This window comes from Canis lupus, chromosome 3 (assembly GCF_048164855.1).
Source record: "Canis lupus baileyi chromosome 3, mCanLup2.hap1, whole genome shotgun sequence".
Lineage (NCBI taxonomy): Eukaryota > Metazoa > Chordata > Mammalia > Carnivora > Canidae > Canis > Canis lupus.
The window spans coordinates 39,132,851-39,160,647 of NC_132840.1; the positions used below are offsets into that span (position 1 = coordinate 39,132,851).

Here is a 27,797-nt window from a genome sequence, read left to right on the forward strand (position 1 = left end):
GATTTTTATCTCTCAACTGAGCGAGTACAATGTGTTTAAAACTGAACTTCTCATCCTCCACCCCTCCAAAGCTACTCCTTGTCTGTTTCCTATCACAGAGAATGGTATCACTACCTACCAAGCTGACAAAGCCAGAACCTTGGGAGTCATTTTTTTATTCCTCCTAAATCAGGGCCCACTTCTAAGTTAGTTGTCAAGACCTCCTTTCCTACCTCCTTAACATCTATATCTCTCCTTTTACTGCTCTGGCTTAAAACCTCCTAATTTCTTGCTTGAATTGCTGGCTAGCCTTCTAAAGGGTCTCTTTGCCTCTAATTCTTCATATTACACTAGAGTATTTTTTTAAATTTCAAGTTTAATCATATCATTCACTGTTTAATATACTTTGATGATCCCTTTGGGCCTTCAAGATAAAGTTCAGCCCCTTAGAAAGACCCTTCATGAACTGGCTCCTACCTTCCATTCTAACATCAACGTGGGCAGCATCTCCCACCATCCCCAGCTGCCACACACCCACTATGTTCTGTCTATATGAATGACTTAATGTGTCCCTGAATGAGTCCTGCTCTTGTTCTTTTTACCTAGAATACCTTTCCCATCCCTTCTCCTGCCCCTCCTCTTAATTCTTTGTCCAATTCACTTGTCCTCTAGGATTTAGTATCTGCACCATCTACCCTGGAGGGGTTTTGAGCCAGGCTAGGTAGTTATTCTGTCTCTGTGCTCCAAGTTACTGCATCTGTCATACAGAACTGTGACATGTTTAGAATGCCATCTTTCCCCTGAGTTCCTGGAGAACTCAGGAACTGAAATCATAAGAGCCTCTTGTCCTTAGTGTCTTATCATAGTGCTCGGAACACTGGATATGGATCTACATTGCTATATCCAGAAGCCATTGTTGCATCAAAGATGTGCTAGAGGAACAGGAGGAGTGAGTTACAGAATGAGGATGGTAGGTATTTGATGTGTTTTTGACTATGAGAATGGCAAAATTTTATTCATTTGAGTGGCAAGATCCACAGAGTATCCTTCAAGACTGCATTTATTTATCTGAGAAACTACAGATGATCTGTGAGCCCTCTGAAATGGCTGTAAGGACGGCCCCTTTCCCCAAGCCCCACACAAAGGGGCACAGGGTGCATAGATTTCATGAGAAACTTAAGGAGGTCTGTGATTCTTTCCCTTACATTCCAAAGAGATTAAGAATTGCTGTTCAAAAAGAGAAGCCCTCCCAACTCATAGCCTTTCCCAGCCTACCCTGAAGTCCTGTGTCCAGGAACATGAATGGTGGGGTGCAGCTGCTGCTGCTTTTGTATCCAATGTCCCTTGGGCCTCAATTTGTCTCACGTTCTGGGGAAACAGAATTCTATTTTACATGCCTCCCAGACTGCAATATACTTTGAGCGAGTTCCAGATGTCTTAAGAGATGCCAGATGGCTCAAGAGAGACCAGCTTCAAGGAAAATGTGCCCCATTTCCTTAGATATGAATCACAAATTTAAGCTTTCAGGGCCAGCTCTGATAGCCAGTGCTCAATGTGGCCATCACTTGACCCTGGAAATATCCTCCTTCCTTGGGCTGTTGTAATAATTCAACCAAATCCGTTTGTTTGTTTGTTTGTTTATTTATTTATTTATTTATTTATTTATTTATTTATTTTTATTAGAAGAAAGAGAAACTAACATTTACTGAGTGCCTCACATATTAGCATGCCTTTACATACTTATCTTGTTTAATCCTCACAATAGATGCAGGAGATAGGTATTTGAAACCAAGTATTTTTTCATTTGGAAAAATCTGAAGACTCAAAGAATTAAAGCAAATTTATTTTGATTCACAAGTTATTTATGTTTTATTCTACAAGTATCACCTGAGAACTTTCAAATTTCATTGATGGTGTTTGTAATTTCCAATCTAACAAAGAATTGTTGCTTTTTATTCAATTTCCCCTGATCTTATGAACTTAATAAAAGCCATTTATGTTGTGTGGAATCTCCTGTAGCATACTCTCTCTGTCTCTCTAGTGAAACATGCTTGCACGTGTAATATTCACATACACATACACACGTACACACTGTCATGACCTTTGCCTTTGCATAGTTAGCTGACTGTGTAATGAAAGCATAGAGAAAGCTGCTTCTGTCCTGGAATGAGAATCTACTTTCAGCATATTATGTCCTTGCTTCCTTAGTAAACATCATATGTTCCTTTTAATTCTCTCTCAATCTAACCCACTTACCTAAGTGAAAGATTTTCTAATCTTTTCTATAGCACTTTCTCCGCCCCCTCCCCCCTGTAATTTTAAATCCCTTCTACTCCTCTGGAATCTTAAGTCTTATATCCTGACTCAATGGATGCTTTCAGATATTTTTGGCCTCATAGAGTTCCAATTCTGGCTCTCAATCTCCAGTATTCTTCTATACTTTAAACCTTGACTCTGGTGCTTGCTAGCTAGCTGTGGCCCTTGGGTGATTCAATTGACCTGACACGCAGTATTTTTCATTAAATGGGTATTATAACATCTATCTGGATTTTGCAGTTCTCTGCAAATGTTAAATAAGATAATGTAAATAAAGCATTTAGTGCAGGGGTTGGCATTTAGTAGGAACTCAATAAAGCGTGGTGGTGACAAGTTGTCATTAACGGAATTGTAGTAATAGACATAATTATTATTTCTTCTTTGTCTGAGGTAGCCTCATGACTAGGGCTTGTTTAGCTAAAGACAACAATTGAATTAGTATGGTTCTGGATCCTGTTCCATAAAACACATCTGCACTGTTAACGCTCCAAAACAGCATGCTAATCTCTATCAGCAATAAATCACATTAGTTCCTAAAATTGGATGCTCCTAAGGAATGGGATACCCCATGTTCATGTCACTGGAAGCTGGTAGAGGGTATAAGAAATGAACATCTGGCCTTGGAAAAAAATATTTGTTGTCCATTGTGAAATATTATTTGGGTGTTGTCATCTTCGCTATTATTAACATAGAATATATCCTAGTGTAAGTAATTCTTGGACTAATTCCACTAATTCCACACATTTTACAATTCCTTTTGTTTTTCTCCTCTCAGGCATAGAAAACAAATATAATGTGATCCACAGGCAGAACACAGATCATAACTGTGCTTCCTGATAGACCCTGAGGTAGCCTTTGAAGACAAACACACCTGAACTCTAGTTTTGGTTACCTTGGGTGGGGGCAGGGAGCCAGAGAAAGAGCGGTCTTCTTTCCGGAAACTCAGGCGGAGGCCCTCTATGTCGAGTTTGCCACTGGTTGTCCTTAGTGCCCTCAAGATCTCCAACAGGTTCTGGCTCACTTCTGACTGAGGGCTGGCATCGTGAAGAGTGGTCCTGCTTGGAAGGGCAGGGGAAAGATAGACTGTGAAAGCATGACCCGCCCAAAGCTGCTATGCGTTTTCATACCACATCTCTCACCACTGACATATATTGTGAAACCAGAGAACCCACCTAGTAAGGTCTTCTAAATCTCAGGAACCTGGTCATGGGGTCTGTGCATGGAGATTTCATAGATTGTTTCCAATCTATTCCATTCTACTGACACCAGAGTCTCTGCTCCAGGAGGCTCCAACCAATTCAAGTAGAATATAACGCCAAATCTGTCATCTACTCTCTCACCCCTTTTTACAGCTTGAGAGAAAAAATTACAAGTGGCCACAATAGTTTACTTTCACTGCTTGATCTGAGCCCAGATAATTATGAACAGCAAATCACATCTCCAAACTGTTCATTGGCACAGGCAAAGCAGAGCAGATCCTGCCAGATTCCTATAACCATGGAACTTCTATAGAAGGAAATCTTGGATCAAGTGAACATCCCATGTTATCCTTGACTCAGCAATTTGTATCTGGAAAACCCAGAAAAGTTTTGGGAATAATGATTTTTCAAATGTTTGGAACTATTAAAATGGTTTATCTTACGGACTCTTGTTACTTTAAAAAATAGGTGAAAACCCACAGGGTGACAAAGTGTTATAGTCATTTATTTTATGAAACTAGTTTGAGATGTTTACTCATTTAGCATCCAAATGATGTGCGATCTTCTTGGCAGTGACATTTCCCCTAATTTCCACTGTCTCAATATAAAGCGCCACTTTCCTACAGGGACATTCTGTGACATCCCCCAACCTTCACTTCTGTAAATCAGCTTCCTTTCAGGAAACATTAAATCAGTAAACTTTAACAATCTGCTCTCCAAGATAACGTCCTAATTTGTAACATCACTAATTTTCACGGTGTAAGAACTCCCACCATGGCTGACTTCAAGCTACCAATAGGATGTCACTGAATGAGAACCTGGGAAGGGTGCTCCTAATTGGCCCTCAACGATGCTTCAGCACCGGCTGCTTGATCACCTCTTTCATTGTTCCTTGTCTTTTTCTTAATAAGTCTCAGGTTGCAATCATATGTTTATTTCTTTAGCTATTGCTTCATGTCTGACTTCCTTACTAGACTGCTCCATCAGATGTGGGTCTGGTTTGTTTTGTTTCTTACTATATTCTGGGGATCTAGTACAGTACTTGGAATTGACTATTTTTATATGTATTTAACTTTTACTAAAGGCCATATTGTATCTTCTTTTTTCTTTTTTTTTTGTATCTTCTTTTTTTCTTAAAGATTTTATTTGAGGGGGTGGGGAGGGAGTATCTGAGGTGGGGTAGAGCCTAGGGGGAGGCAGAGGGAATGGGAGAGAATCTCAAGCAGACTCCCTGCTGAGCACAGAGTCTGACAAGGGGTTCCATCGCAGGACCCTGAGATAACAACCTGAGCCGAAATCAAGAGGTGGCTGCTTAACCCACGAAACTACCCAGGTGCCCCTGTTATCTTCCTTTTACTCATGATTCTTAACTCAAGTTTTGGCCTAACAGCTCATATTTTCTGAAAGCTTGGTCCAGGAAAGGAGTGGCTGTTTGTCTTTGTTTCGGTCACATAGTTTCTACATCCTCCTTCCTGGTCCAGACAGTTCTCCAGCTTAGGAGTCTGCCTCTCACCCTTGCAGAGGAAAATGCAAGCCCTGTGCTTTACTGGTCTCTCTTTGCTGAGAGAGCACATGACCCAGGCCTTGCCAATCAGATAGATGGATCTGTCCCAGATCTGAATCACACAAGTTTTCCTTCCTCTTTCCTTTTCTTGCAATGCCAGTTCCTGGGGGTAGGAATTCGTGAGGCTTTGGCCCCTGTCTCTGAACAGCAAGTCCTAAATGGGCAGGGGTTGTATGGAACCCATTTGCTTCAGCTGGTAGGGTTTCTCAGGAAACCTGCTTTAGGAGTTTGTTTCATCTGGTCCAACTTAGGTAATGAGAGCTGTTGCCACGCTTGTTGCCACTGGTGACGCTGGAGGCTTTTTAAACATCACAGAGCTGCCCTATTAAAGGCTCTACCTGCAGAACATGGGAGGGCCTTTTCCTGAGCAGCACATTAATTAACAAAGAGCCTGGGGTCATTACAGGCCATCAGTTCTGCACTTCCACAAACTGTTTGGTTTGTATAAAGCTGCACCTTCTCTGATGAGTTCAAAGTGATCTCTCTGTGCACCTTTTTTTATAGAGTAGGCATCCAGATGTCCCCGCAAGTGGATAATTGGAGGTGCCAATTACATTAAAAAAGTATTCATCAAGCATTTCCCATGTGCCAGGAACCATGCTGGAAACCGAGTTGGCCAGGGCAGACACTATTACTGACCTCAGATGTCAAGTGGCTAGTTACCAGTACAATGGCTTTCAGGCAAGGAAAGGACTGTGGGCCATACCACAGAGAGATACAACTTAGTATAGGGCTGCCCAGGACTCATAAGACCCCTATCTGTCAATGGGTAGCCATGTATGTTAGTGTATAGTCTACCTTTCAGGGCCCAAATCTCATGGTTAGTGTTTTATGAAGTGTGGTTGCTGATTATTAAAATTTCTGGGGTTTTATGGCCCTCTGTAGGACAGTTGTTCCCAGATATTTGACTGGTGTACACATATCTTTCTTTGCACTTTGAGCCTTGAGGGAAAGACTGGGCCTTGCCAACCTCTGGATTCACTGTGCCCAGCAAGGTGTGTCTGGCAAGCAGCTGGTATTCAATGAATATAAAAAGGCACATAAAGGGCACACTGTAGAAAGGAATCAAGTCTAATGCTTGGCCCGGGGACATTTTTACAGGAAACTTCTTTCCGAGAGTGAAGTGATAAATTACAATACCGTGGCTCTTAACCACTATGTCCCATTGTTTCTAACTGAAAAGAGTGTCTTCTGGTAGGAATAGTTTAAAAATAGTACAAAAAAAATTCTTATATGGCATTTACTATGTATCCGATACTGTTTTTAAGAACTATGAATTGATTAAGTTACTCTTAACATCTACGAAGTGAAGGGAAATCTCTTATGGATTCCATTTTATAACGGAAGCACAGAGAGCGTAAGTGATGCCCAAGGTTACAGAGCCCTTAATGGCAGAAACAGGAATTAAGCCTAGGCTGCTGGTAATGGAGGCTATGCTCCTAGCCACTGCACTTTGTCAACTTTCTTGGAGAACACAGACACTATCATGCTTTATTGTGCCTCATCTTTTAAGATATTCCTCATGTTCTATTTTTACTTTGTGTCATTTCTTTCCCTCGAGATTACATGAAAGGATTATTGATTCTTGTACCTGAAACCTTTCTTTGCTAGTGCATGTAAGCCAGGAATTCATTGACGGAATGTATTTCCAGAATCACACTGTATAGACTGGAGCTCTGCACCAGTATACAGTCATTTTTTATTCCATAACGAAGGTTTACACTTTCACATGGCAACCTCACAAAAAAAGACACATGCTTAATCTCAAGAAACCCATGCAATTGTTGCAAATAACTTTCTGTGCTGGTCTGCATACAAGAGAGAGGAAAGGAAATGATAAGCATAAGCCAAGTGTTGGTGAAGTGATTCTACAAAGTGATTCTACATTGGGTGAGCTTTTTGGGTGAAGGGTCTCCAAAATCACTGGTAGTTCTAGAAGTTTAGGAACGCTATACCCAAGAAAAGAAAGAAAGTACCTTTGGCTATGATGATGACAACTTTGAGTTTTCATTGGGTTGCTGCCCACAGCTCTTGTGCTTTGCTTCGGATCATCTGAAGTGGCAGCTTTTAAAAACCAGAGGAGCTTTCCATAATTCACCTGAAAATCCGATATGAAACAGAACGTCCTCATTTAGTGTACATGCAAGAGAAAGAAATGCCCATAGGGAGATACCTGTTGAGGTAGAGTATTTGGGTTAAGCATCTGACTCTTGGTTTCAGGTCAGATCATGATCTCACAACTATGGGCTCTAAGCTCAGCGTGGAGTCTGCTTCAGATTTTCTTTCCCTCTCCTTCTGCCCCTCCCACTTGTGCTCCCTCTCTCTTGAATAAATACATCAAGTCTTTAAAAAAAAAAACTTATTAAAAGTTTTTAAACTGGCCTTAAAAATAGAGTATAATGATTACCAGTGCTTTTTACCAAATATTCCTGTTATTCTCCCTTCCTGTTTGCCTTGGGGTTGGGTAGGGCCATGAGAACAGTTCTGGCCAATGAATTATGAGCAGAAGTGACATGTGCTCCTTCTGGTTGAGGATTAAACTGTTCACACAAGACCCTCCAGAGATTTCTTTTTTTCCCCCTCTGCCAGCAAGTCCAAAAATATACCAGAGTTACTACTTCATCAGTCTGGTTTTGGAGCTAAGATAATGACAATACTATGGCTGATTTCTTATGGAAATATAAGTGAGAAACAAACTTTTGTTGTTTTGGGCCACTGGAACTTTAGGGCTATTTGTTACTGCAGCCTAATCTTGTCTCTAGCTTCTCTCTCTCTCTCTCTCACATCTCTTATATATTTATAATATATAGAATAGGCTTTTATTTAGATATATCTAGCAGATATATTCAGATTATTTGAGGGCAAGGCCTTATTAAGCTAAGTGAAAACTCCCAAGGACCCCTCGCCTTTTTCTTACAAGGGAAAGGACTGAAGGAATCTTGTCCATTTGCACTCTTGGTCTGGGTGACATCCTAGGGATTCTGGTGGGTAGACAACTCCAGGGTAGTGGAGGGGGCAACAGGTGGGGAAGGAAGCTATATAAAGTTCTGATATAAACTTGGCCTCAGACCAGAGAATTTGATCAAACTGAAGATTCATAGTGGTTGTACTAAGTTGATATTGTATTGTTAAATATTATCATCAACATATAACTACTTATAGTTAGAGATGGGCAGGGGAGAGAACTAACATTTATTTGAGAACCTACTAAATGCTAAGCACATGACCAGGTAAATTGCATTTATTATTATTTTTTTTTTAATATTTTATTTATTTATTCATAGACACACAGAGAGAGAGGCAGAGACACAGACAGAGGGAGAAGCAGGCTCCATGCAGGGAGCCCAACATGGGACTCGATCCCGAGTCTCCAGGATCACACCCTGGACTGAAGGTGGGGCTAAACCACTGCGCCACCGGGGCTGCCCAATTGCATTTATTATATTATTAAATTCTCAGATTACCTCTATAAGGTTGAGTTTGGCCTGGTTTTCTATCAACTCATGCCCACTCCTGATTTACCCATTGCTATTACCTCTCCTTGTTGTAGGATATATTCTTCTCTAGCTCTCGAATTTGGTTACATTTGGATCCACCCACAAATGTAAGCTTGGAAAGTGCAGAACCCTGGACTTATCACTGGGGAGCCTTTATATCTGCCCTGGGTTTGGCATTAATGCTCTGGGTACACTGAGCAATTTCCTTACTCCCCTCTGGGTCTCAGTTTTCTAATTAGTAAAATGGTGGTGAGTCATATTCCAAAAATACCTCCCACCTTAACTCTCTAGGAACTGTGCTGATATATCCTAGCCAAATTCTCCAGTCTTACCTCAGAGCCTACAGACTGATCAACTTATAAATGAGACTCAAGTGAGCCCATTATTCTAAATCTGTAACTACCCCAAAGTGCTAAGAGCAGACTAGGAAAGTCAGGACAGGAAAGTCTTTTAAAAAGAAATCAAATAGGGCTAATAGACCAACATCTATTTTCTATTTTCGTGTATTCTGACTAGAAATTTACATATATAGATAAAAATAAGCTTTATATCGTAGGGTTCAATAGTAAACATTATTATTATTATCATTATTATTATTATTATTTTAGTAAACATTATTTTTAAGAAAGATATTAATTACATGACTCTGGTAGATTCAAGTTAAATAAATAAAAGGAACCCACACTTAAAATAGCAACATGGCTGTACCATTTCTGGAGTGTCCCGCCTAGAAAATCTCTGGCAAAGGATCTTGACTGTTGGTAACTGTAGAGGGACTTCATGCCTCAAGAAAAGGCAGTTAAGTTGGGATTGGAGAAGAAATCCTGAAGAGATAGGATCCAGGGTCATCAGCTCTTTCTGAAGTTTTTCTAGTAAGCCAGCATTCAAGGGGCATGATCTGAGTTCTCTTCTGACCAGGGCAAGAAGAAAAGCATCTTCTCTTGTTCCACTTGGCTTCTGGCCAAAATCCTGACAAAAGAGCAATAGCAACAATAAATTAACATGGTTCTAAAATAAAAAGGCTGAAGGCCAATGCAAGAAAACAGAAGCCTAGTGGTATCCACTTTCAGGTCTACCCTAGAGCAGGATAAGTTGATAACACCCGGGGCAAGTGTTCAATCTGGGTGTATTTATTAGTTTGCAATGGCTTGGAACCATTGCCTTCAGGAGAAGAAAAGAAGCAAATCATTTCAGAGCGTATACTCTGTGAGGAGGCTCCCTGGGTTATATAAGTTATATCATAGGTCTTCTGTAAATATTTTTTTAATTATAAAGGAATTTAGAATGCCAACTCTTAGAGACTCATTGGATCTCTTAGAGACCCATTGGAGCTGGAAGAAGGTAGGAGGAAGATGAGAAGTTCGGTTGAGACATTAGCAGTATGCCTGTGAGTTACCAGGGAGCTTCTTGGAGGCTGATTGGATGTATGGCTTCTGATGTCCTCCAATCCATCCTCGAACTGTCTCATTATCTGCTCCACATTAAAATCTACAGGCATCAAATAATACCCATCATCCACAATAGAAAATAAGTCCAGTCTTAGTACAGGTACCTCAGGTTGGTCAGAGCTGCCCCTTGCCATCCGTTCCAAGGACCAGTCTCTTATGTTTCTCCTGGGGAGACCATGGATATAGGACAGAGACTGGTCTCCAGTTGGTACCGAGCTGCAATAGACATTTGCCTGGCTGGGAATCTTAAAGAAACAAAGACAAATGGTAGTAAGGATCAGAAGAGGAGAGGGAAACGAATGAGGAAAGAAGAGGGAATATGAATAAGGAACCAATCTCTTAAAACATATTCCCAGTTCCAAGTGACTTCAGCCCATATAGTCATTGAATCATTCAGTCCCCAAAGAAGAAAGCCTGCCTCAACATCAATCTCAGCATTATTCAATTAACATGTCTGACAAATATATTAACAATAAAACAATGCTGCGTCATTTATGTGAGAAAGAAGGTGTCTGTGACAGACAAAGGAAGAATAGGTATAACATAAGGTATTTATAGGCAAATGTGGAAACCTATTAGAGATAAGGGTATCTTTAGGCTGTTTTATTTTTATTTTTTTAAGTAGGCTCCATGCCCAATATGGGGCTTGAATTTACAACCTTGAGATTAAGAGTTACATGTTGTACTGACTGAGCCAGCCAGGCACCCCCTTAGGCTGTTTTAATTAGCCAATTGAGGAAGGGCAACAAAGGTAACTGAGTTTTGTCAAGAACGGAGTAAAATAGATTAAAAAGCCCAGGATGTTATATCCTAAGAGCAATGTTATTAAAGGTTACCATAGACTAAATGATGGAACAAAGGTCAATGATGAAGTACCATTGCCTCTTGCAATGGAGTATGGTATATTACTGATGTTTTTTTTTTTTAATTTTCCATATTTTATGATGTTTTGACATCTTGGATAGCATTGCTGGCTGAAAGAGACTGCCCTTCCCAGGGTTAACTAATTTCTCTCAAAGCAAATATATCCCCTGCCCAAAATCAACACAGTCCAGATACTGGACAACTAGGGACAGCCCCTGAGCCATTTATTCAAAATTGCCAGTCCTAAACTGTTTACCCTACTCTGCCTTGCCTTTCCTGTGGAGACCCCAGTAATGCTTGTAGACTGTGCTTTCTGCTCACTTCTACCTCCTGACTGAGCATAGAACATCCCCATGTGTTCCTATGTGGTGTGGCTTGCCCCCTTTTCATGGAAATTTTAACCCCTTTTCATGGATATTTTAAGAAACTATTCTTTCAAAAGCAGTTGTCACTCTGTTTCCTTGTCATACCAGATAAAAATAACATTTGGGGTACAAATCGAGATACATGGGTATTTTTAATATCAGATCATGGAAAGGAGACAATTAACAAAATGATTAATTGAAAATGGAATGTCTGCCCTCAATTGATGGTTCTGTGAAATAACCTGTCAGTGTGAATAGCAACCTACAGGTGCTTTATAGTTATGAAGTATTTCAAAGAAAAATCAAGAGGCTCTCTAGAGTGGGAAGAGTGAGCAGGAGAGAGTTCTAGAATAAGCATAAAGACAGCAAGATGTTTATTGGGCACATACTCTGTACAAGGCACCATATGGATGCTTTGTTTATAACATTCGGTTTAATCTTTACAATGACCCTATAAAGCAGGTAGTGTTAGCACCCTTCTATATTTTGAAAGCCAAGGCTTTCAGAAGCTTAGTAAGCTTATATTACCTAGAAGTAATATAAATTAAGAAATACTTATGGCTTGCTTAACCTGGGCCAGGCAGGGTGATGGGCCCTACAGTGAACAAAACAGATTTGGCTCCTGCTCTCATAGGGTTTGCAGATGGTGAGGGTCACAGCAAGCACTTGTGACAGAACGATATGGAGTAGTGAGGGTCACTGTCAGAACTGTCCATAGGTCCACTCAACCTGGACTTGGTGGGCCAGATACAGAAGCAATGACCTTGAAGTCTAGGCTTGAAAGATGAGTTCGATTTGGATATGGAGAGGCTAATGAGTAGAGGGAGAAGAGAAGAAGGAAGGGCCCAGGAAAGAAAGCTGGGTATTGAAAACCTCAAAGGTACACACAGGCTCTGAAGAGAGAGATGGATGCTTCCAGAGCATAGTTTAAGTTTTGAGAAAAGCAAAAGATAAGGCAGTAGAGAGAGATAGGAGAAAGGGGGTGAACCCTCAAGTCGTATTAGCCTCTGTGCTTTCTCCTGAGGGCCATGGGGAAATGTTTTCAGCAGAGCCAGGACTAGGTCAGAAGTGTCCAAAATTTACCCCCAAGTAAATTGTGCAGGTAAGACTTGAACCCTGCTTTTTACCACTACCCCAGGAGGAGACAGATTCCACATTCATTCAGTCCACAGAGCAGATTCATCCTATGAAATATTTGGCTAGGCATTTCAGGTGTTTCCTAGAACATTTTCTTAGAACAATATATTTCTTTGGAAATTACTTACAATTTAAACATTTCCATTGGCAGCCACACATACATATTTTTCTGCCTCTGAGAATTGCTACATGTCTATATTATAGTTTTCTGAAGCTGCATTTATCAATACTTCATCATCCCAATGGAGTCAAGGAGGGGTGTCCCTTTCCTCATTTAAATACCAAAGTTTATTGAGCACCTTTATTTTTAGCACTACAAATACAGGTGAACAAGGCAGGTATGATTCTTGCCCTCATAGATCTTTCAGCCTAAGCATCACAGAATAAATTTTATAGCCTTTACTCCCAGGACTGCTGGAGCAATGACTATTATAATGTATTTAAACATTTTGTAAATTCCAAAAGTTTGTTCCTTGCTGTATATCTCCAATAGAGTGTGAACTCTGTGTGGGCCAGAATTGTTTTGTATCCTGCTTACTCCCAGCACCTAAGAAGGGTGCCAGATTGGAAGAACAAATAGAGAAACACAATGTCAGAATGGTGATGATGGCTTGTGCAGGCCCAGCCTATGCGGGGCTTCCGGATTTCTCTCTTCACTGACATCAATCACCCTGGGCTGTTGTTTTTCAAAACAGTATATCCACAAAGTGTCAAAGAAGATAAAATGGAATCATCATGTTTCTGACTTCAGGAGTTGCCAGAGTATCTATAAAAGTTCCTGTCATTTGCTTTACTTTGAATCACAAAATAGTGCTTGTGGATGACACAATAGGCTGAAATGAGTTTGGGGCAGAAGACTAGTTTTGTGATATTTACCTAGAGGAATTGTTACAAATGATGCACAGAAATGTAACACAGATTTAGTAATCCTTGAGGTGTTGGAAACTTGCAAGTGTTGGGAGTATAAACAAGTCTTTTTTTAAAAGATAGCTTATAAATTATTTTAAAGTGGTGATATTGTGGAATCCATGAACACTTCCCTCCAAGACAAGTGAACACAACAAATTGTCTTAATATTGTGCAATGCATAGCTGGGGCTTGGGAGAAAATCTGCAGAGATGGCATCAAATGCAAATTTGAAAAGTTCTGTTTCTTCAACATTTTAGACCAAGGTGTTGATGTGTTCTAGAAAGCTGTTAAATGGCTCAAAAAGGGATGCTAGTGATAATAAATACGATGAGAAAGATGCATATAAAAAGCTTGATAGGATTTCTCAAGAAATGTAGAATTGAGAAAAAACAGTATTTCCAAATTAATAGATTTAACATGTGATGTTAATATATACTTTAAATCAAAAGAGTAAAGTATTAGAATTAATCATTTGAGTATTTTAGTTATATTTGTAAAAATCTATATTTTCTTTACATTTTCACTTGTGATTATGGAAAACTTAAAGCATAGGCACATGTACCCAGGATAGTATAATGGAACTCCATATACTCATCACCAAGCTGTAATTATCAACTCAACTGACATTCTTGTTTTATTTATATCCACACCACCCGCCACCAGAAATGAAGTGAACCACAGATGGTGTATTATTTCATCCATATTTTTTCAGTATGCATCTATAAAGCAGTGGTTTTCAAAGTGTGGTCCTTGGACCAGAAGCCTCAGCATCACCTAGAAATATATTAGGAATGTGAATTCTTGAGACCCAGCCTAAACCCACTGAATGAGAATTTCTGTGTGTGGGGTCCAGAAATCTGTTTTGTTTTATTATTTTTTAAAGGTTTTATTTATTGAGAGACACACAGAGAGGCAGAGACACAGGCAGAGACACAGGCAGAGGGAGAAGCAGGCTCCCTGGCAGGAGCCTGATATGGGACTCTACCCCCGGGATCACGCCCTGAGCCAAAGGCAGACACTCAACCACTGAGCCACCCAGGTGCCCCCAGAAATCTGTTTTAGTAAGCCCTCCAGTACTCGTAGTGCATGCTAAAATTTGATAACTACCTTAAGGATAACAACTCTTTGAAAATATAACTATGATAACATTTTAATACTTTTAAAAATGTGATTCCTTAACATCATCAAATATTTCAAATATTGTTATTCAGCAATAGATAACTAAAGCAGACTTATTTTGTTTTTGAGTTTAGGAATTGATTTTTTTTGATTTTTAAATTTGTTTTATATTTCTGTAAAATAGTTATGCAGTTCCAAGGCCAAATCTACAAAAAAGATTTATTTGGAGATGAGTTGTTTCCATTCTTGATCCTTCCAACATTTTCCCTTTATCCCAATAGATAACCATGTTTTAAAATCTTTTTTATTAATTCCTTCATTTTAAAAAACATAAGCAATAGAGAGATGATAGGTAGATAGATACCTCAAAGCAGAACCTATATATTTTCTTCACTTTCTTTCATTTAATTAATGTTAGATTTAGTTAGATTACTTCATACAATGATAGTGAAATTAACATTCTGTATATATTGTGATAGTCTTCGTACCCTTTTACAGTTTTAAAGTTTTTATAGGGCAGCCCCAGGTGGCTAAGCGGTTTAGCGCCACCTTCAGTCAAGGGTGTGATCCTGGAGACCCGGGATGGAGTCCCAAGTCGGGCTCCCTGCATGGAGGTTGCTTCTCCCTCTGCCTGTGTCTGTCTCTGTCTCTGTCTCTCTCTCTCTGTGTCTCTCATGAATAAATAAATAAAATATTTTTAAAAAAACAAAGCTTTTATAATATTCTGTATGGATGTACTGTAATTTATTCAACCTGTCCCTTATGGATGGGAATTTAGGTTGTTTATAGTTTTGTTTTATTTTTTTAATAACAAGTAATGCTGCAATGAGCACTTCCTGCATAAATCTAACATTTTTTTCCAGTGTACCTTTGTGATAGTTTTCTGAAAGTGAGATTTTTTTTTCATGTCAACAAATAAGTGCATATGTAGTTTTGCTAATTATTGTCAATTTCCTGCCAAAACAGTTCTACTTTAAATGTCCTCTACCTTCCAACAGAGTATGTTGTCAATTTTCTGGACTTTTGCCAATGTAATTGTGAGAAATTATATCTCAGGCTGGTATTAATTTATATTCCTTTTATTAAGAGCAATGCTATATTTTTTGGTATGCTTAAGGACCATTTACATCTGTCTTTCTATGAACCATCCCTATGATTTGCCCATTTTTTCTAATAGTTTAATGCCTTTTTTTCTTTCTTCTTTCTGATAGAAGATTCTATATGTTAGGGATATATTTATCTATGATATAAATTGCAGATTTTTCCCCTCAATTTGTTGGGTATATATGTACACTTTGCACACAATGGTTCTGGCTACATATATATAGTCAAAATCATCACTTTTTTTCTTATGGTATCTGGATTTTGAGTCACAGTTGAGAAAATTTCCTCATCTCAGATTACAGAAGATTTTCTTGCACCATTTTCTTGCACTATTGTGTAGGTTTATTTTTTTACATTTCAACCTCTGATATCCATTTGGAATGTATTTCAGTGTACATTGTATGTGTGTACAATATACGAGAGGCCCAATTTAAAATGTTCTCTGTGGCTATCCAATAATCTCAGCATTACTAATTAAAAAGTCCATCTTTTTCCTACTAATCTGCAATGTCATCTTTATTAAATACAAAACTGCAATATGCCATTAGGTCTGTTTCTTGATATTTCTTTTCAATTCCATTAGTCTCCTATCAATGTGCCAAAATCACATTATTTTAGATATAGAGATTCTATATTTGCTAATGCTACACCCACTGCTCTTCTATCCATGACTATTCTTTCTAGTTTGTTATTTTAAATTAACACATCAATTTGACTAGTTCCAAAAATCTAATACCATTCTTGTTGGAATCATGTTATGCTCAGGGAGGATTGATATCATGATGTTAACTTTCTTTCATGACGTTTTTTATTGTGGTAAAACACATATTACAAAATTTATTATCGTAACCATTTCTGAGAGCATAGTTCAGTGATACTAAGTACATTCATATTTTATGCAGCCATTTGCTCATTCATCCCCATGGCTCTTTTCATCACACCAAACTAAACTCTATAACCACTAAATGTTATCCATCTATTCCCTCTTCCCCCAAGTCCTTGGGGCCACTATCCCTCTTTCTGTTGTTATGATCATACACTATTTGTCTTTTCATGGCAGCCCTGTTTTACTTAGTAAATGTCCTCAAGGTTCATCCATTTTATATCATATGTCAGAATTACCTTCCTTTTTAAGTCTGGAATAATATTCTATCATATGCATATGCCCCAGATTTTGCTTGTCCACTTACCTTTTGTTGGACATTTAGGTTGCTTCCCCATTTGGGCAACTGTGAATCATGCTGCTATGAGCATGGGTGTACAAATGTCTCCTTGAGTCCCTCCTTTCAATTCTTTTGAGCATATATCCACAAATGGAATAGGTGGAGAATATGGTTATTCTGTTTCTAATTTTTAAATATTTTTGAGAAACTGCCACACTGTTTTCCACAGTGGCTGTACCACTTTACATACCAACAGTGCATAGAGTTTCCAATTATTCCATATCCTTTCTAATAGTTGTTGCTTTCTGTTTTTTGTCTTTGTTTGTAGCTATCCTCATGGATGTGAAGTGGTATCTCATTATAGTTTTTATTTGCATTGTCCTAGTGATGTTAAATATCTTTTCAGGTGCTTATCGTCCATCTAAAAATCTTCTTTAAAGAAATGTCTATTCAGGTCCTTGCCCATTTTTGAATGAGATTGCTTGTTTTTTTGTTGTTGAGTTTTTGAGTTCTTTATGTATTCTGGATATTAATCTCTTATCAGATATGTGATTTTTCAATATTTTGTCCCATTACATAGATTACCTTTTTATAATCAGTTGTGTATTGTGGCACACAACATTTTTTTTAAAGTTGCATTAAGCCCAATTAGTCAATTATTTATTTTGGTGCCTATGCTTTTGGGGTCATATCCAAGAAGTCATTGTCAGATCCAATCTGAAGACTTTGCCTTATTTTTTTAGTTTTAGTTTTTTGTTGTTGTTGTTGTTGTTGTTGTTGTTTTAGTTTTATAGTTTTAGATCTTATATTTAAGTCATGGATCCATTTTCAGTTAATTTTTGTATATGGTATTAGGTAAGGGTCCAACTGCATACTTTGGCATGTGGATATCCAATTTTTCCAGTGCCATTTCTTGAAAAGACCACCTTTTCCCCATTGAATCATCTTGGTACCCTTGTTTAAAAAAAATCATTTGACCATATATGTGAGGATTTACTGTGGACCCCTATTCTATCCTATTGGTCTCTATGTCATTATGCCAGTACCCTATTCTTTTTATTATTTTACCTTTGTACTACCTTCTTTTTCAGATTTACTTTGGATTTCAGGATTCCTTGAGATTCCATATGAATTTTGGGATGGATTTTTATATTTCTGCAAAAAAATATTATTGGGATTTTGATAGAGATTGATGACATTAACTTTTTTTTATGTATAGGAACGTACTATACCTCCATTGTTCAAATCTACTCTTGTGTCTTTTAGGAGAGTTTGTAATATTTTTTCCTCATAAAGATTTGAACATTTCTAGTTAAATTGGACTGCATTTGATTTATTTACTTATTTAGCTAATTTAGTTATGATTTTATTTGGTATTATAAATGCTGCCTTCCATTTTACTAGTCTTTGTTTATAGATGTGAAGGCCACTGATTTATGTATATTGATATAACCATGTTTGGCCAAATTCTCCTAGTGGTTTAGTAGTTTCTTCATAAGCTGTTTTGAAATTTTATATGTATAATCTTCCATCTGAAAATAATTTTTCCTCTTCCTTTCTAATTATTATGCCTATAATTGCTTTCTTTTGTTTAATTACATTGGCCAATGCCTCCGACATAATATTAAAAACCAGTGGAAATGATAGATATCCTTGAATTCTTCCAGACTCTAGTGTGAAAGTCTCTAGTGTTTATCCATTAAATAGGATGTTGGCTTTGGGTTAATATATAGAGAGAAGCATTTTGGAAAAAAAAAGTGAACAAGGAAATTCTTATTCTCAGGAAAATTTACAGACTTGTGTAAGGAGAAAAGGAAGTCTATTTTTTATTTATAGAAGATATATTAACTTATTTATAAGATTTATTTGCAAGAAATTTCACTATAAATTATGTTTATGAGAGGCATTATATAGTGCATGCTTTTTAAAAAAGATTTATTTACTTATTTGAGACAGAGAGAGAGAATGTGAGCGGGGGAGGTGAAAAGCAAGAGGGAGAAAGAGAGAGAATCTTCACAGAGACTTCCTGCTGAGTGCAGAGCCTGATGCAGGGCTAGATCCCAGGACCCTGAGATCAAGACCTGAGCTGAAACCAAGAATCTATTGCTTAAATGACTGAGCCACCCAGGCACCATAATGTATGCATTTTTCTGAATGTTGCCCTTAAGGAAGCAAAAATTTCTAAAATATTTCAGTGATTGCCAGCACTCCAAAGCTCAACTCTACTCAACAAAACAGTGTTTCTTGGTGTTTAATTCCTCTCTCTTTAGGGAAAGTTTTAATTTTTCTCCTAAGGATGGAGTCCAATAATGAAAAAGAGATTGAGAAACACTGGTATGGTGGATCCAGACTACTTAGGTTCACATTCTAGACCCACCAATACTCGACTGGTTCTATGAGCTTTGGCAACTTACTTCATGTCACTGTGTCTCAGTTTTCTCACCTATAAAATGGAGATATTAGCACCTACTTCACACCATTGCTTCTTAATTTTTTAATTAATTTTTTTATTTGAGTGTAATTGACACACAATGTTAAAGTAGAGGAAACAACTGTTTTTAATAGTGTAACAACATCTGCTATAGGGATATGTACAGATTGATTTACACTTACCTCAATTTTGGTAATCAGACAATGATGCTTCTTAGTAGACTTGACCTATCTAAGTTGAGACCCTAGTGTAATTAGGAGTTAAATGAAGATAGAGGGAAATTTTCATACTAAGGGAATAGCATGGGCAAAGCATAGAAGATACAATGAAACAGAATTCTATTTGGGAAGTGTAAGTTGTTTAGGGAAAGGTGGGCATGGGAAAGAAGTAGAGAGTGGATAGTAGTGAGTTAGAATGGCAATCAAGGAGTTTGCCTTTTATACTGGGGTAAGGGGGGATTAAACAATGGTTTTAAGTATTTTAAGCAGTGGCTACACTTGAGTACTTTTGAAGTTCTTCCTAAAAGAGGCAGAATATATATCCTTGCCCCAGTGGTATTGTGCTTTGGCTTGTGGCTTGCCTTGGCCAATGGGATGGATGTTAGTGAATATGACACATGCAAAGACTTAAAATGTACTTATGGTTGAGTCTGTCCTCTTGAAATGTTTCATTGCCATAAGAAGAACTTGCTTTGAGGATCCCGCTGGATTCAGAACAATAAGAAAAACACAGAGCAGACCTGAACCAAATCTACCAACTGGAGCCAAGCCTAGAAAAGTTTAATTTAAAAAAAAAAAAAAAAAGCAAAAGATATCTTAACTCATATCCACAGATGTGAGCATAAATGATTATTGTTATAATCTGCTGAGTGCTGGGGTGATTTGTTGCACAGCAGTATTATAATAATAGCTGACCAATACAGAGAGGGAGACATAGAAAAGGATAGCCAGTTTGAGGATAATTAAAAATCACTGTGCTGAAGTACATGGTGGTCTAACTAGGATGATGGCAGAGGAAGCAGAAGGCATTTTTGAGAAATATAGAGGGTAGAGTTTAAAGGGCTCAGTGATATTAGACTTAGAGAGAGAAAGGGGGAAAGCGTGCCCAGGTTTCTTGCTGGTATAATTGTGAGAATTGTGGGATTGTTCAGTGAGACACAGACCACAGAAAAAGAACAGGATCAAAGGTTCTGTTTTGAACCTGGTGAATCTACCAATGCACAGCCAAGTGGAAATGTCCTTGACGTCTATCTATTCACCTACAAAATGAGGACGACATCATGTGCTTCTACTTACCTCACAAGACTACTGTGTGGAACACCTAAGATAAAACACACAAAAGCACTTTGAAAAGAACACATTACCAATCAACTATGATAATTATTAAAATTAAAGCACTAACACTTTCATTTTCATGCTGCCAGATGCAAAAAACTCGCTCTAATTTTATTTTTGAAACCGTGCTACTGAGTTTGTAGCTAGTCACACATTCTTTTTTATTTTCTGAGAGAAGGCAGAGCTGATGCCTCTGAGAAATAATACAAATGATATTTGTATTTTCAAAGACACATAAGGAACAGAATTTGGAGAAAAAAGATTCTTGGGTTACTGTTGAGAAGAGTCAGACTCTTGACTTGTGAGACCTCAAACTAATCACTTAAGTTCTCTGGGCCTCCCATTCTTCGTTTCTGAAGTGAAGTTTTGTACTTGTTGATTTTTAAGATATCTTGCTATTCTCAGATATATGAAACCATAGGTTTTCATAGCATTTTCAGCTCTACTTACCTCCTACTAACTAATGATACTCTTCAAATTTGATTTGTAATTTAGAAAAGAATTTCACACTTGCCTGTCCTCACCCACGTTAGCTCAGTCTTTATCAGCAACTTTTCTTTTGGAGCAAATTCAGGCAGCCCAGATTGCCTGTTACATCCCAGGCAGGAAAGCTTATTTTCATCTATGTGTGAGGAAGAAGGATCTAGAAGGAGTTCTGATTGGTTTGCTTCTTTCACTGCAGCAAAATTCCATTTACCACTTAGTCAAGGTGGTAATGAGGGTCTCTGTATCAGGCAACTGTGGCTGCCATCTGGCAGGCCAGCACCATACACTCGGCAGACAGAACCAATTAGTCAGGCCCCACACCTCCCAGGAGGCCTTGCTGTATTTGGTGGCTGGGTGTCAGGTCTGCTGAGTCTCCTACAAGAAACCTCATTGAGTTCTGGGAGGGGTAGGGCAAATCATCTCCTTCTGGCACTATAGGGCTAGCAAAGAATCCAGATCTTGGAGGTCCAAGAACAGCTTACTCAAGGAACATTCTGCCTATGATAATGGAAATGCAAAATCTATACCAGAAATGGACAGCTTGATGTGGTAGAGGAAGTATCAAGAAACAAATGTCCATTTATAAGAGAAAAACTAGAAATGACTTCAATGCCCATCAGTCAGGGATTAGTTAAATGAGCCATGTTATATCCATCCAAAGGAATGAATAGTATTGGTGATGGAAGACCTAGGACTTGGGCTTTAATGATGGCTCTGCCACTGCTCAGCCTTATGACAAGGGCAAAGCACTTGATCTTGCTATTTAGTTCCTTCATCTATGAACTGAGACAACAAGAGTTCCTACCTCATCGGGTGCTTGGGAGTAGTAAGCTAGTTAATATATATAAAGAACTTAGAACAGTGCCCAGCACATAGTAAATGCTATTTAAGAGTTTGTCCTGAGTGTGATTTTCTTATATTCTCCATCTGCCAAAATTGTACATGAGTATGCAATACCTTATAATGAAAAAGAGGATTTTAAGAAAAAAAAAAAGGAAGAAAAGACTAGAGGAGAAAAACTGGATAAACATCTTATCTCTACACTTAAGAGTGACTTCAATTTTCTGAGCCTCAGCTTTATCATCCATACCATAGTGATCAAAAAAACACTGATACCTACCGTAGAGTGTTAATTCCAAGGAGCAAATGATAAAAATTACCAGAAAGTAATCAGTCAATAATAAAGGGTCTTATAACTATAATATTATTACCAAAGTCATCTTGCAAAGTAATAACAAATACATCAATGACAGAGTCAAAATTACATAAAATCTCAGAGGTCTTTAGAAGTTCAAAATGAATCATTTCACCTCTTCAGATGTGCTATGTCCTGCCCCAAACTTAAATTCAAGAACTACTTATACGACAGTCAAAAGAGGGGCACCTGGGTGGCTCAGTCAGTTAAGCATCTCTCTTTGGTTCAGGTCATGATTCCAGGATCCTGGGATGAAGCCCCTTGTCAGGCTCCCTGCTCAAGAGGGAAGTCAGCTTCTTCCTCTACCTCTATCCCTTCCCCCACTTGGGCACTCTCTCTCCCTCTCAAATAAATAAGTAAAATCTTAACAACAACAAAAAGTCAAAAGAACACATTAACTGAGGATTAGAAGGCTCAAGTTGCAGTGTAGGCTGTGTCATTGACATTTTGGGCAAGTCACTTTTGTTTCTGGACCCATGTTCAATTAGACCTTGCAGAGTATGGTCTGAAGTCCCCTGGTAAACCATTAGCCACTTTAAATTATAAGCTTTGCAGGGTTCTTATGAGCAAAAGATCACAAACCCATAGGCTTTTATTTTCTCAGATGACTAAAGACTAGCTGGTATCTGAGTGATTTAGTAAGGGCTATTAAAATTATAAACTAAAAATAGTTATGTTAGAGTTTATTGCAGACTCTAATTCAGTATTCTACTAAAATATTTGGCTGTCACTTAATGCTTGGCAGCACTGCAAAACTCCTACTCTATGTATCCATCTAATTGCAATTTCAGCAATTTTTGGAAATGATACTTTGTTATCAATGAATCCTTAGTTTTGTCTTGATTTGGATCCAGTTTTCAATTACTGCTATTCTTGTGTTTTAATTACAAATTACTAATCACATAGATTCATCATTATCAAGTTAGTTTGTTGTGAATTGTTTGGTTGATTCTTAAGAGTACATTGATGTATATTTCTACCAAGATTTTTGGCTGATAATTTTTTGATATGTAGACACGGTTGCACCAGATTTTGAAAATAAATGATTCCTGTAATGTTACAGCAGACAGACCTTTCTCTTGCACCATAACCCAAATTTGCATGTATTACTATATGAGTATCACTGAGTTAGCCACCAATAGAGTCAGTTGGCCAACTCAACTGGTGATCAACCAGGATGCAATATACAAAATGACCTAAAAATGTAGTTTCAAATTAAAAAAATGAATTCCAAGCCTACCTTATGCAAAATATATTAATTACCATTAGTACAAGTGTGTGTGGGTGTGAATCTGTTTCAAACTAATTCTGATTTTTCTTAGTCAATTACCAAGAAAAGCTTGGATATTTGTCACTCACTTTGCCATCCAGAAATCTGTTACTGCGTGCTCCTGCTAGAAATTTTTGGTTGTTCTCTGGTTTCTGGTTGTTCTCTGGGTGCTTGCTTTCTTCCTTATCATCCAGGTCATGATTGATTTGATGATCAGTAGGATTAGTAGGAGTTGGGGAGTCTCTGCTTATCTGCCTTGCACCACCAATCATGGATTTCTGGAGTACTGTTTGAGTTTCTGCCTTCAAATTCTCATTTTCCTTGCTGTGAAGAAACAGTTTTGCACTTTGTTACTCATAGGGCAGACTCTGCATACACGAGGCTGGTATAAGAAGCAGAAGGTGTTAGTCTGGTGGTGTGAACAGTGGTAACTCAGCATGGTGGAATGAAGGAGTAAACATTAACTGTGTGTGGATCATTTACCATAGAGAGACTGTGTTACTATCTTCTCAGAGTTTAACTTCTCCTACCCTCTTCCTCATGTTCATAAAGAGAATCTATCCATCTGCTCCTATACCCTTAATGTAAAAAATGGGAGTGTCAAAAATGAACCCCACAGTTTATCACATATCTTACTGACAAATCTAATGGGTATTTTCAGTGTTTGCAACTAGAAGAAGAAGAATTCCAGTCCAGGGGGTTTGCTAGCTGCAGTCCTGCTCTGTGTCTCTCCTTAGCTGCTTCCTCTTGTGGCTTCTTTTTAATCTTGGTAGTTCTCCATTTAAGTTTAATCTTAAACAGAGAAAAGAAAAGAAAAAAAGAAACTGTAGGAATGATTCAGAAAATGGAAATAATAAAAATTTAAAAAGACTCAACCTTGTTTAAAAACTAAAGACTCACAAATCAAAACAATTATATAAGACATCACTTTAAATTTAGGAAACTCCTTTAAAAGTAAGAAAGTCAAATGCTAATGGCCGTATAAATAGATATAATTCATATAGGGTGAACTGATAAAACATATGAAGAGTCAGTCAGGAAGTTGCAATGGTTTAACCTACTAAGTCAATATTTAAGATTGTGTATTATGGGGAAAAATGGAGAAGAAGAAAAATGTTAAACTCTCAGTATTGAGTAATAGGTGAATATGCTGAGTATTTCATTCTATGTTCATATGATAGGATTTATAAAGCCATGAAAATAGGAATGATTTTAATGATACAAGAACATATCCAGTTATACAAATAAGTGAAAAATAATTATCTTACATATGTGAAATGCATGTGCATAATATATGTGCTTGTATGGGAAAGTACAGAGTTTATCTAAAAAGAAATATGCTAGAAATAAGCAGCATCTCTGGGAGACACTTCACTTTGCTTCCAAGACCCTACACTCCTGGTTTCCCTTCTACCTTATGAGAAGTTCTTCTAAATCTCCTTTTAGGGCTCTTCTTCCCTCTGTACATGTAGGTGTTCCAGTGGATGCCAGACTGAAGTGGGTTGGGGAAAGAGGCGGCCAAGAAACCGAATACAGAAGTATAAAGACCTCTGTGAAGAGGTTTGGCTGCAAGATAGGAGAGAGAGGAGTTGGTGACTGGAGTGCAATGTAGGTTTCAGATGGGGCTTTATGATTATCATGTGGGGACTTTAACGCATTAAATGCCAGTGGTGAAGAGCCCATTGAGCCAGGGGGAAAAAGAGGATATTATTGATGAAATATGATGAACCCTGACAAAGTGAGATGGGGTATCATTGGGAGAACAGAGATAGAAATGAAACCTCAGGGTAGTACAGTAGGGAGATAGTGAGGATGTAGGCACATTTATTTGTACATTTGGTGATGGTTTGACTTTTCTCTTTGATATATAAGGTATGCTTACCTGTTGGCTCTCAAGCGGGAAGGGCTAGGGAAGGAAGTCTGAGCTAAGGGCAGATGGCTTGAGATAACCGCTATGAAGAGTGGAAAAGAGCTGATCAGAACAAGAAGGATGGGCTGGGTACAACCAGGTAGCCATGAAGATTGGAGACAACAGTTTTATGGCTTCAATCTGAGAGGATGTATATTCTTTTCTGAGATTTCCTAGGAGTCCTTGTGGAGATGGAGAGGAGAGAGTGGGGCTCATTCAGGGCTGGGATTTTCCAGATAGTACGGTTGAATGATAACACAACAGAATGGGAATGTGAGAACAATAGTGTATATTTAACAAATAATTCTTCCAATGAGAGGAGACATAGGACATACGATCCCCGACCTAAAGAAATTTAACTTAATTTGGCTGTCCAAAAATAACACAAATAATAAAGTTAACAACTGGTATAAACTTGCTTCTAGGAGTCAGATTGATAGCTTCTACGTAGTGGTTACCTTTTTAGAGAGGTGTAGAGCCCAGAAGGGAACACTAGGGCCTTCCATGGTATCCATACTATTGTTTTGTTTTGTTTTGTTTTATCTTGGAGTTTGTTACAAGGGTGTATCACGTTTGTGAAAATTGAGTGAGACCATATATATATCATGTGGGCTTTTATGTGTGTATGTATAATAGATAGATACATTATGTTTCTATAACATGTTCAAAGAAATGGGTTTAATTTATGAAACATACGCAATTAGTATATAAATCAATGTCACGTGAATGTTACAAAGAATCAGTGCTGTTGAAGTTCATAAGAGAAAAGAACTATGATTTGTGATGGTTGCAAAAATAACATTACTGAGCATTTAACTACATGACAGTCATATTATAGCCATTCACATACATCAATCTTCAGATCAACCCTATAGGTCAGTGCTTGTATTATTTTCATTAGGACGAAGGAATTAAGATTCAAAGAGTTTATGTGATATGTCCACTTGTACATGGTTTTCCAGTAGTAGAACCGGAATTTCAACATAAGTAGGCCTGCTTGCACTTAGAAGCCTACTTATTTCCAGCAGGGTCAGGAGAGAATCCATGGACGTTTACACTAGGTGAGGAGCAGAAAGAGGAGGAGGAAGTGCAGATTTAAAGGCAAAAATGGGTTCGGGACAGAGAGTTAACTCCTCTGGCTGAACACAATCAGCTTTGCTTTAATCACCTTCAAAATCCTTTTGTGGGCAGTCTCAGGACAGAATTGCCTGAGAAACGTGGAATGTATCTGCCTGCCTGTTAAAACAGTCACAAGTAGATGTAAAACCAAAAATAACCTGTTAAATCTGTTCAAAGTGAAAGCTGTTTAAAAAAAAAAAAAAAACATACATAGCACTTTAAAATTACCATGAAAATGACTCCCCAGCTGAGAAACGGCATGTGCCTGTTAGCGCAAACAATTTGTCAACACACACTGGTTGTTATGCTGTTCACAAACTCACAGCTCTTTCTTCTAGACTTGTGTACTATCTACCTGAAGCACTGAAAATAGAAGTTTGCCATTTCGAAAGAAGAAAGAAAGATGCCACCAACACTGTCTTGGAAGCAAGGCACAACCAGCTTCTTCATACGTACTTCCAACCTCAGCTGCTGCTCTCAGGGACGCTGTGAGGAGTTTAGTGTCATCCTGGAACTACAGCAATTAGGGAGGATTACGGTATTGCTGGATGATAAATAAATGAGGTGAAAACTGTTCAGTTGTTCACTGTCACACTGGGCTCTTCCTGCAAACCAGCCCGACAGTGCCACCCTCTACTAGAGCTGAGTCTCGGGGTTAGAGGGAAACATTGCAAGGGTAGGTCTGATAGCATCCTCTGCCTAAAGCAGTGCGGAGACCTCCCATCGGCCCACCTCCCATGTAACTCCAGCTCACCAGATCTCACATTTGATTTGGATTACACCCCTGCCGAGAACATCAAATCTCAAATGGAGGACCCAGGGGGGCTCAGCAGAAAGGTCACCAGATGCCATCTTAAAGGTCTGCCAGCCTTGGCAGAGACTCAGTGCCACCAATTTCCAACTGTGCGCCATCTAACAGGGCTCCAACCCTCTGGAGAAGACAGTCCTGAGTGTGCCAACTCAGTGAATGGGGATCTAATTTCAGTAAATGAAAGCATGTTCTTATTTGGAAGTCATAGCAGATAATCATCAACACAACCAGACTTTCCTTTTTTAAAAAGACAACAACAAAATAAAAATATAAAATGGGACTGGGGAGGGTGGTGCAGCTGAAACTCTCACTAAACTCCATGGGGAAGCTGAAATGTGAAGTCTGTGCTAATGTAGCAAATGTTATTGTGACGAAGTGTGAGGGGTTTTTTTTTTTTTTTCCTTTTTCTTTCTCTCTCTTTTTTTTTTTTAAATGCCAGAGAGCCGTGCCTCGTATTATTATCATAGAAAGTTAGTCTTCAGAAAGATTTTTAAAGTGCTGAACTCCCAAACCTATGCCCGAATCATATCTTTGTCATTGGAATTATGAGCTAACATTTTAAATGCTTATATGTCTCA

The 27,797-nt window shown here is 38.3% G+C and overlaps 1 protein-coding gene and 1 long non-coding RNA gene across 12 annotated transcripts in view; one reads left to right on the forward strand and one right to left on the reverse strand.

Moving 5' to 3' along the window:
- C3H1orf87 (chromosome 3 C1orf87 homolog) overlaps positions 1 to 27,797 on the reverse strand; it is a 78,391-nt gene that overhangs the window by 37,331 nt on the left and 13,263 nt on the right. For 9 of the 11 annotated variants that reach the window (XM_072820481.1, XM_072820482.1, XM_072820472.1 and 6 more), the window contains exons 3-7: positions 23,470 to 23,704; positions 10,108 to 10,248; positions 9,264 to 9,524; positions 7,035 to 7,156; positions 3,188 to 3,353 (exon numbers count right to left, since the gene is read on the reverse strand). In XM_072820481.1, the coding sequence (XP_072676582.1) occupies positions 3,188 to 3,353; positions 7,035 to 7,156; positions 9,264 to 9,524; positions 10,108 to 10,248; positions 23,470 to 23,704 (925 nt within the window). Of the gene's footprint in view, positions 1 to 3,187; positions 3,354 to 7,034; positions 7,157 to 9,263; positions 9,525 to 10,107; positions 10,249 to 23,469; positions 23,705 to 24,016; positions 24,173 to 27,797 lie in introns of all 11 variants that reach the window. The other 2 variants (XM_072820480.1, XM_072820475.1) reach the window with 2 other exon arrangements.
- Positions 820 to 26,982, forward strand: LOC140630400 (uncharacterized). The gene is made up of 3 exons (XR_012028172.1): positions 820 to 949; positions 8,343 to 8,452; positions 26,747 to 26,982. It is a non-coding gene; the product is annotated as an uncharacterized lncRNA (long non-coding RNA).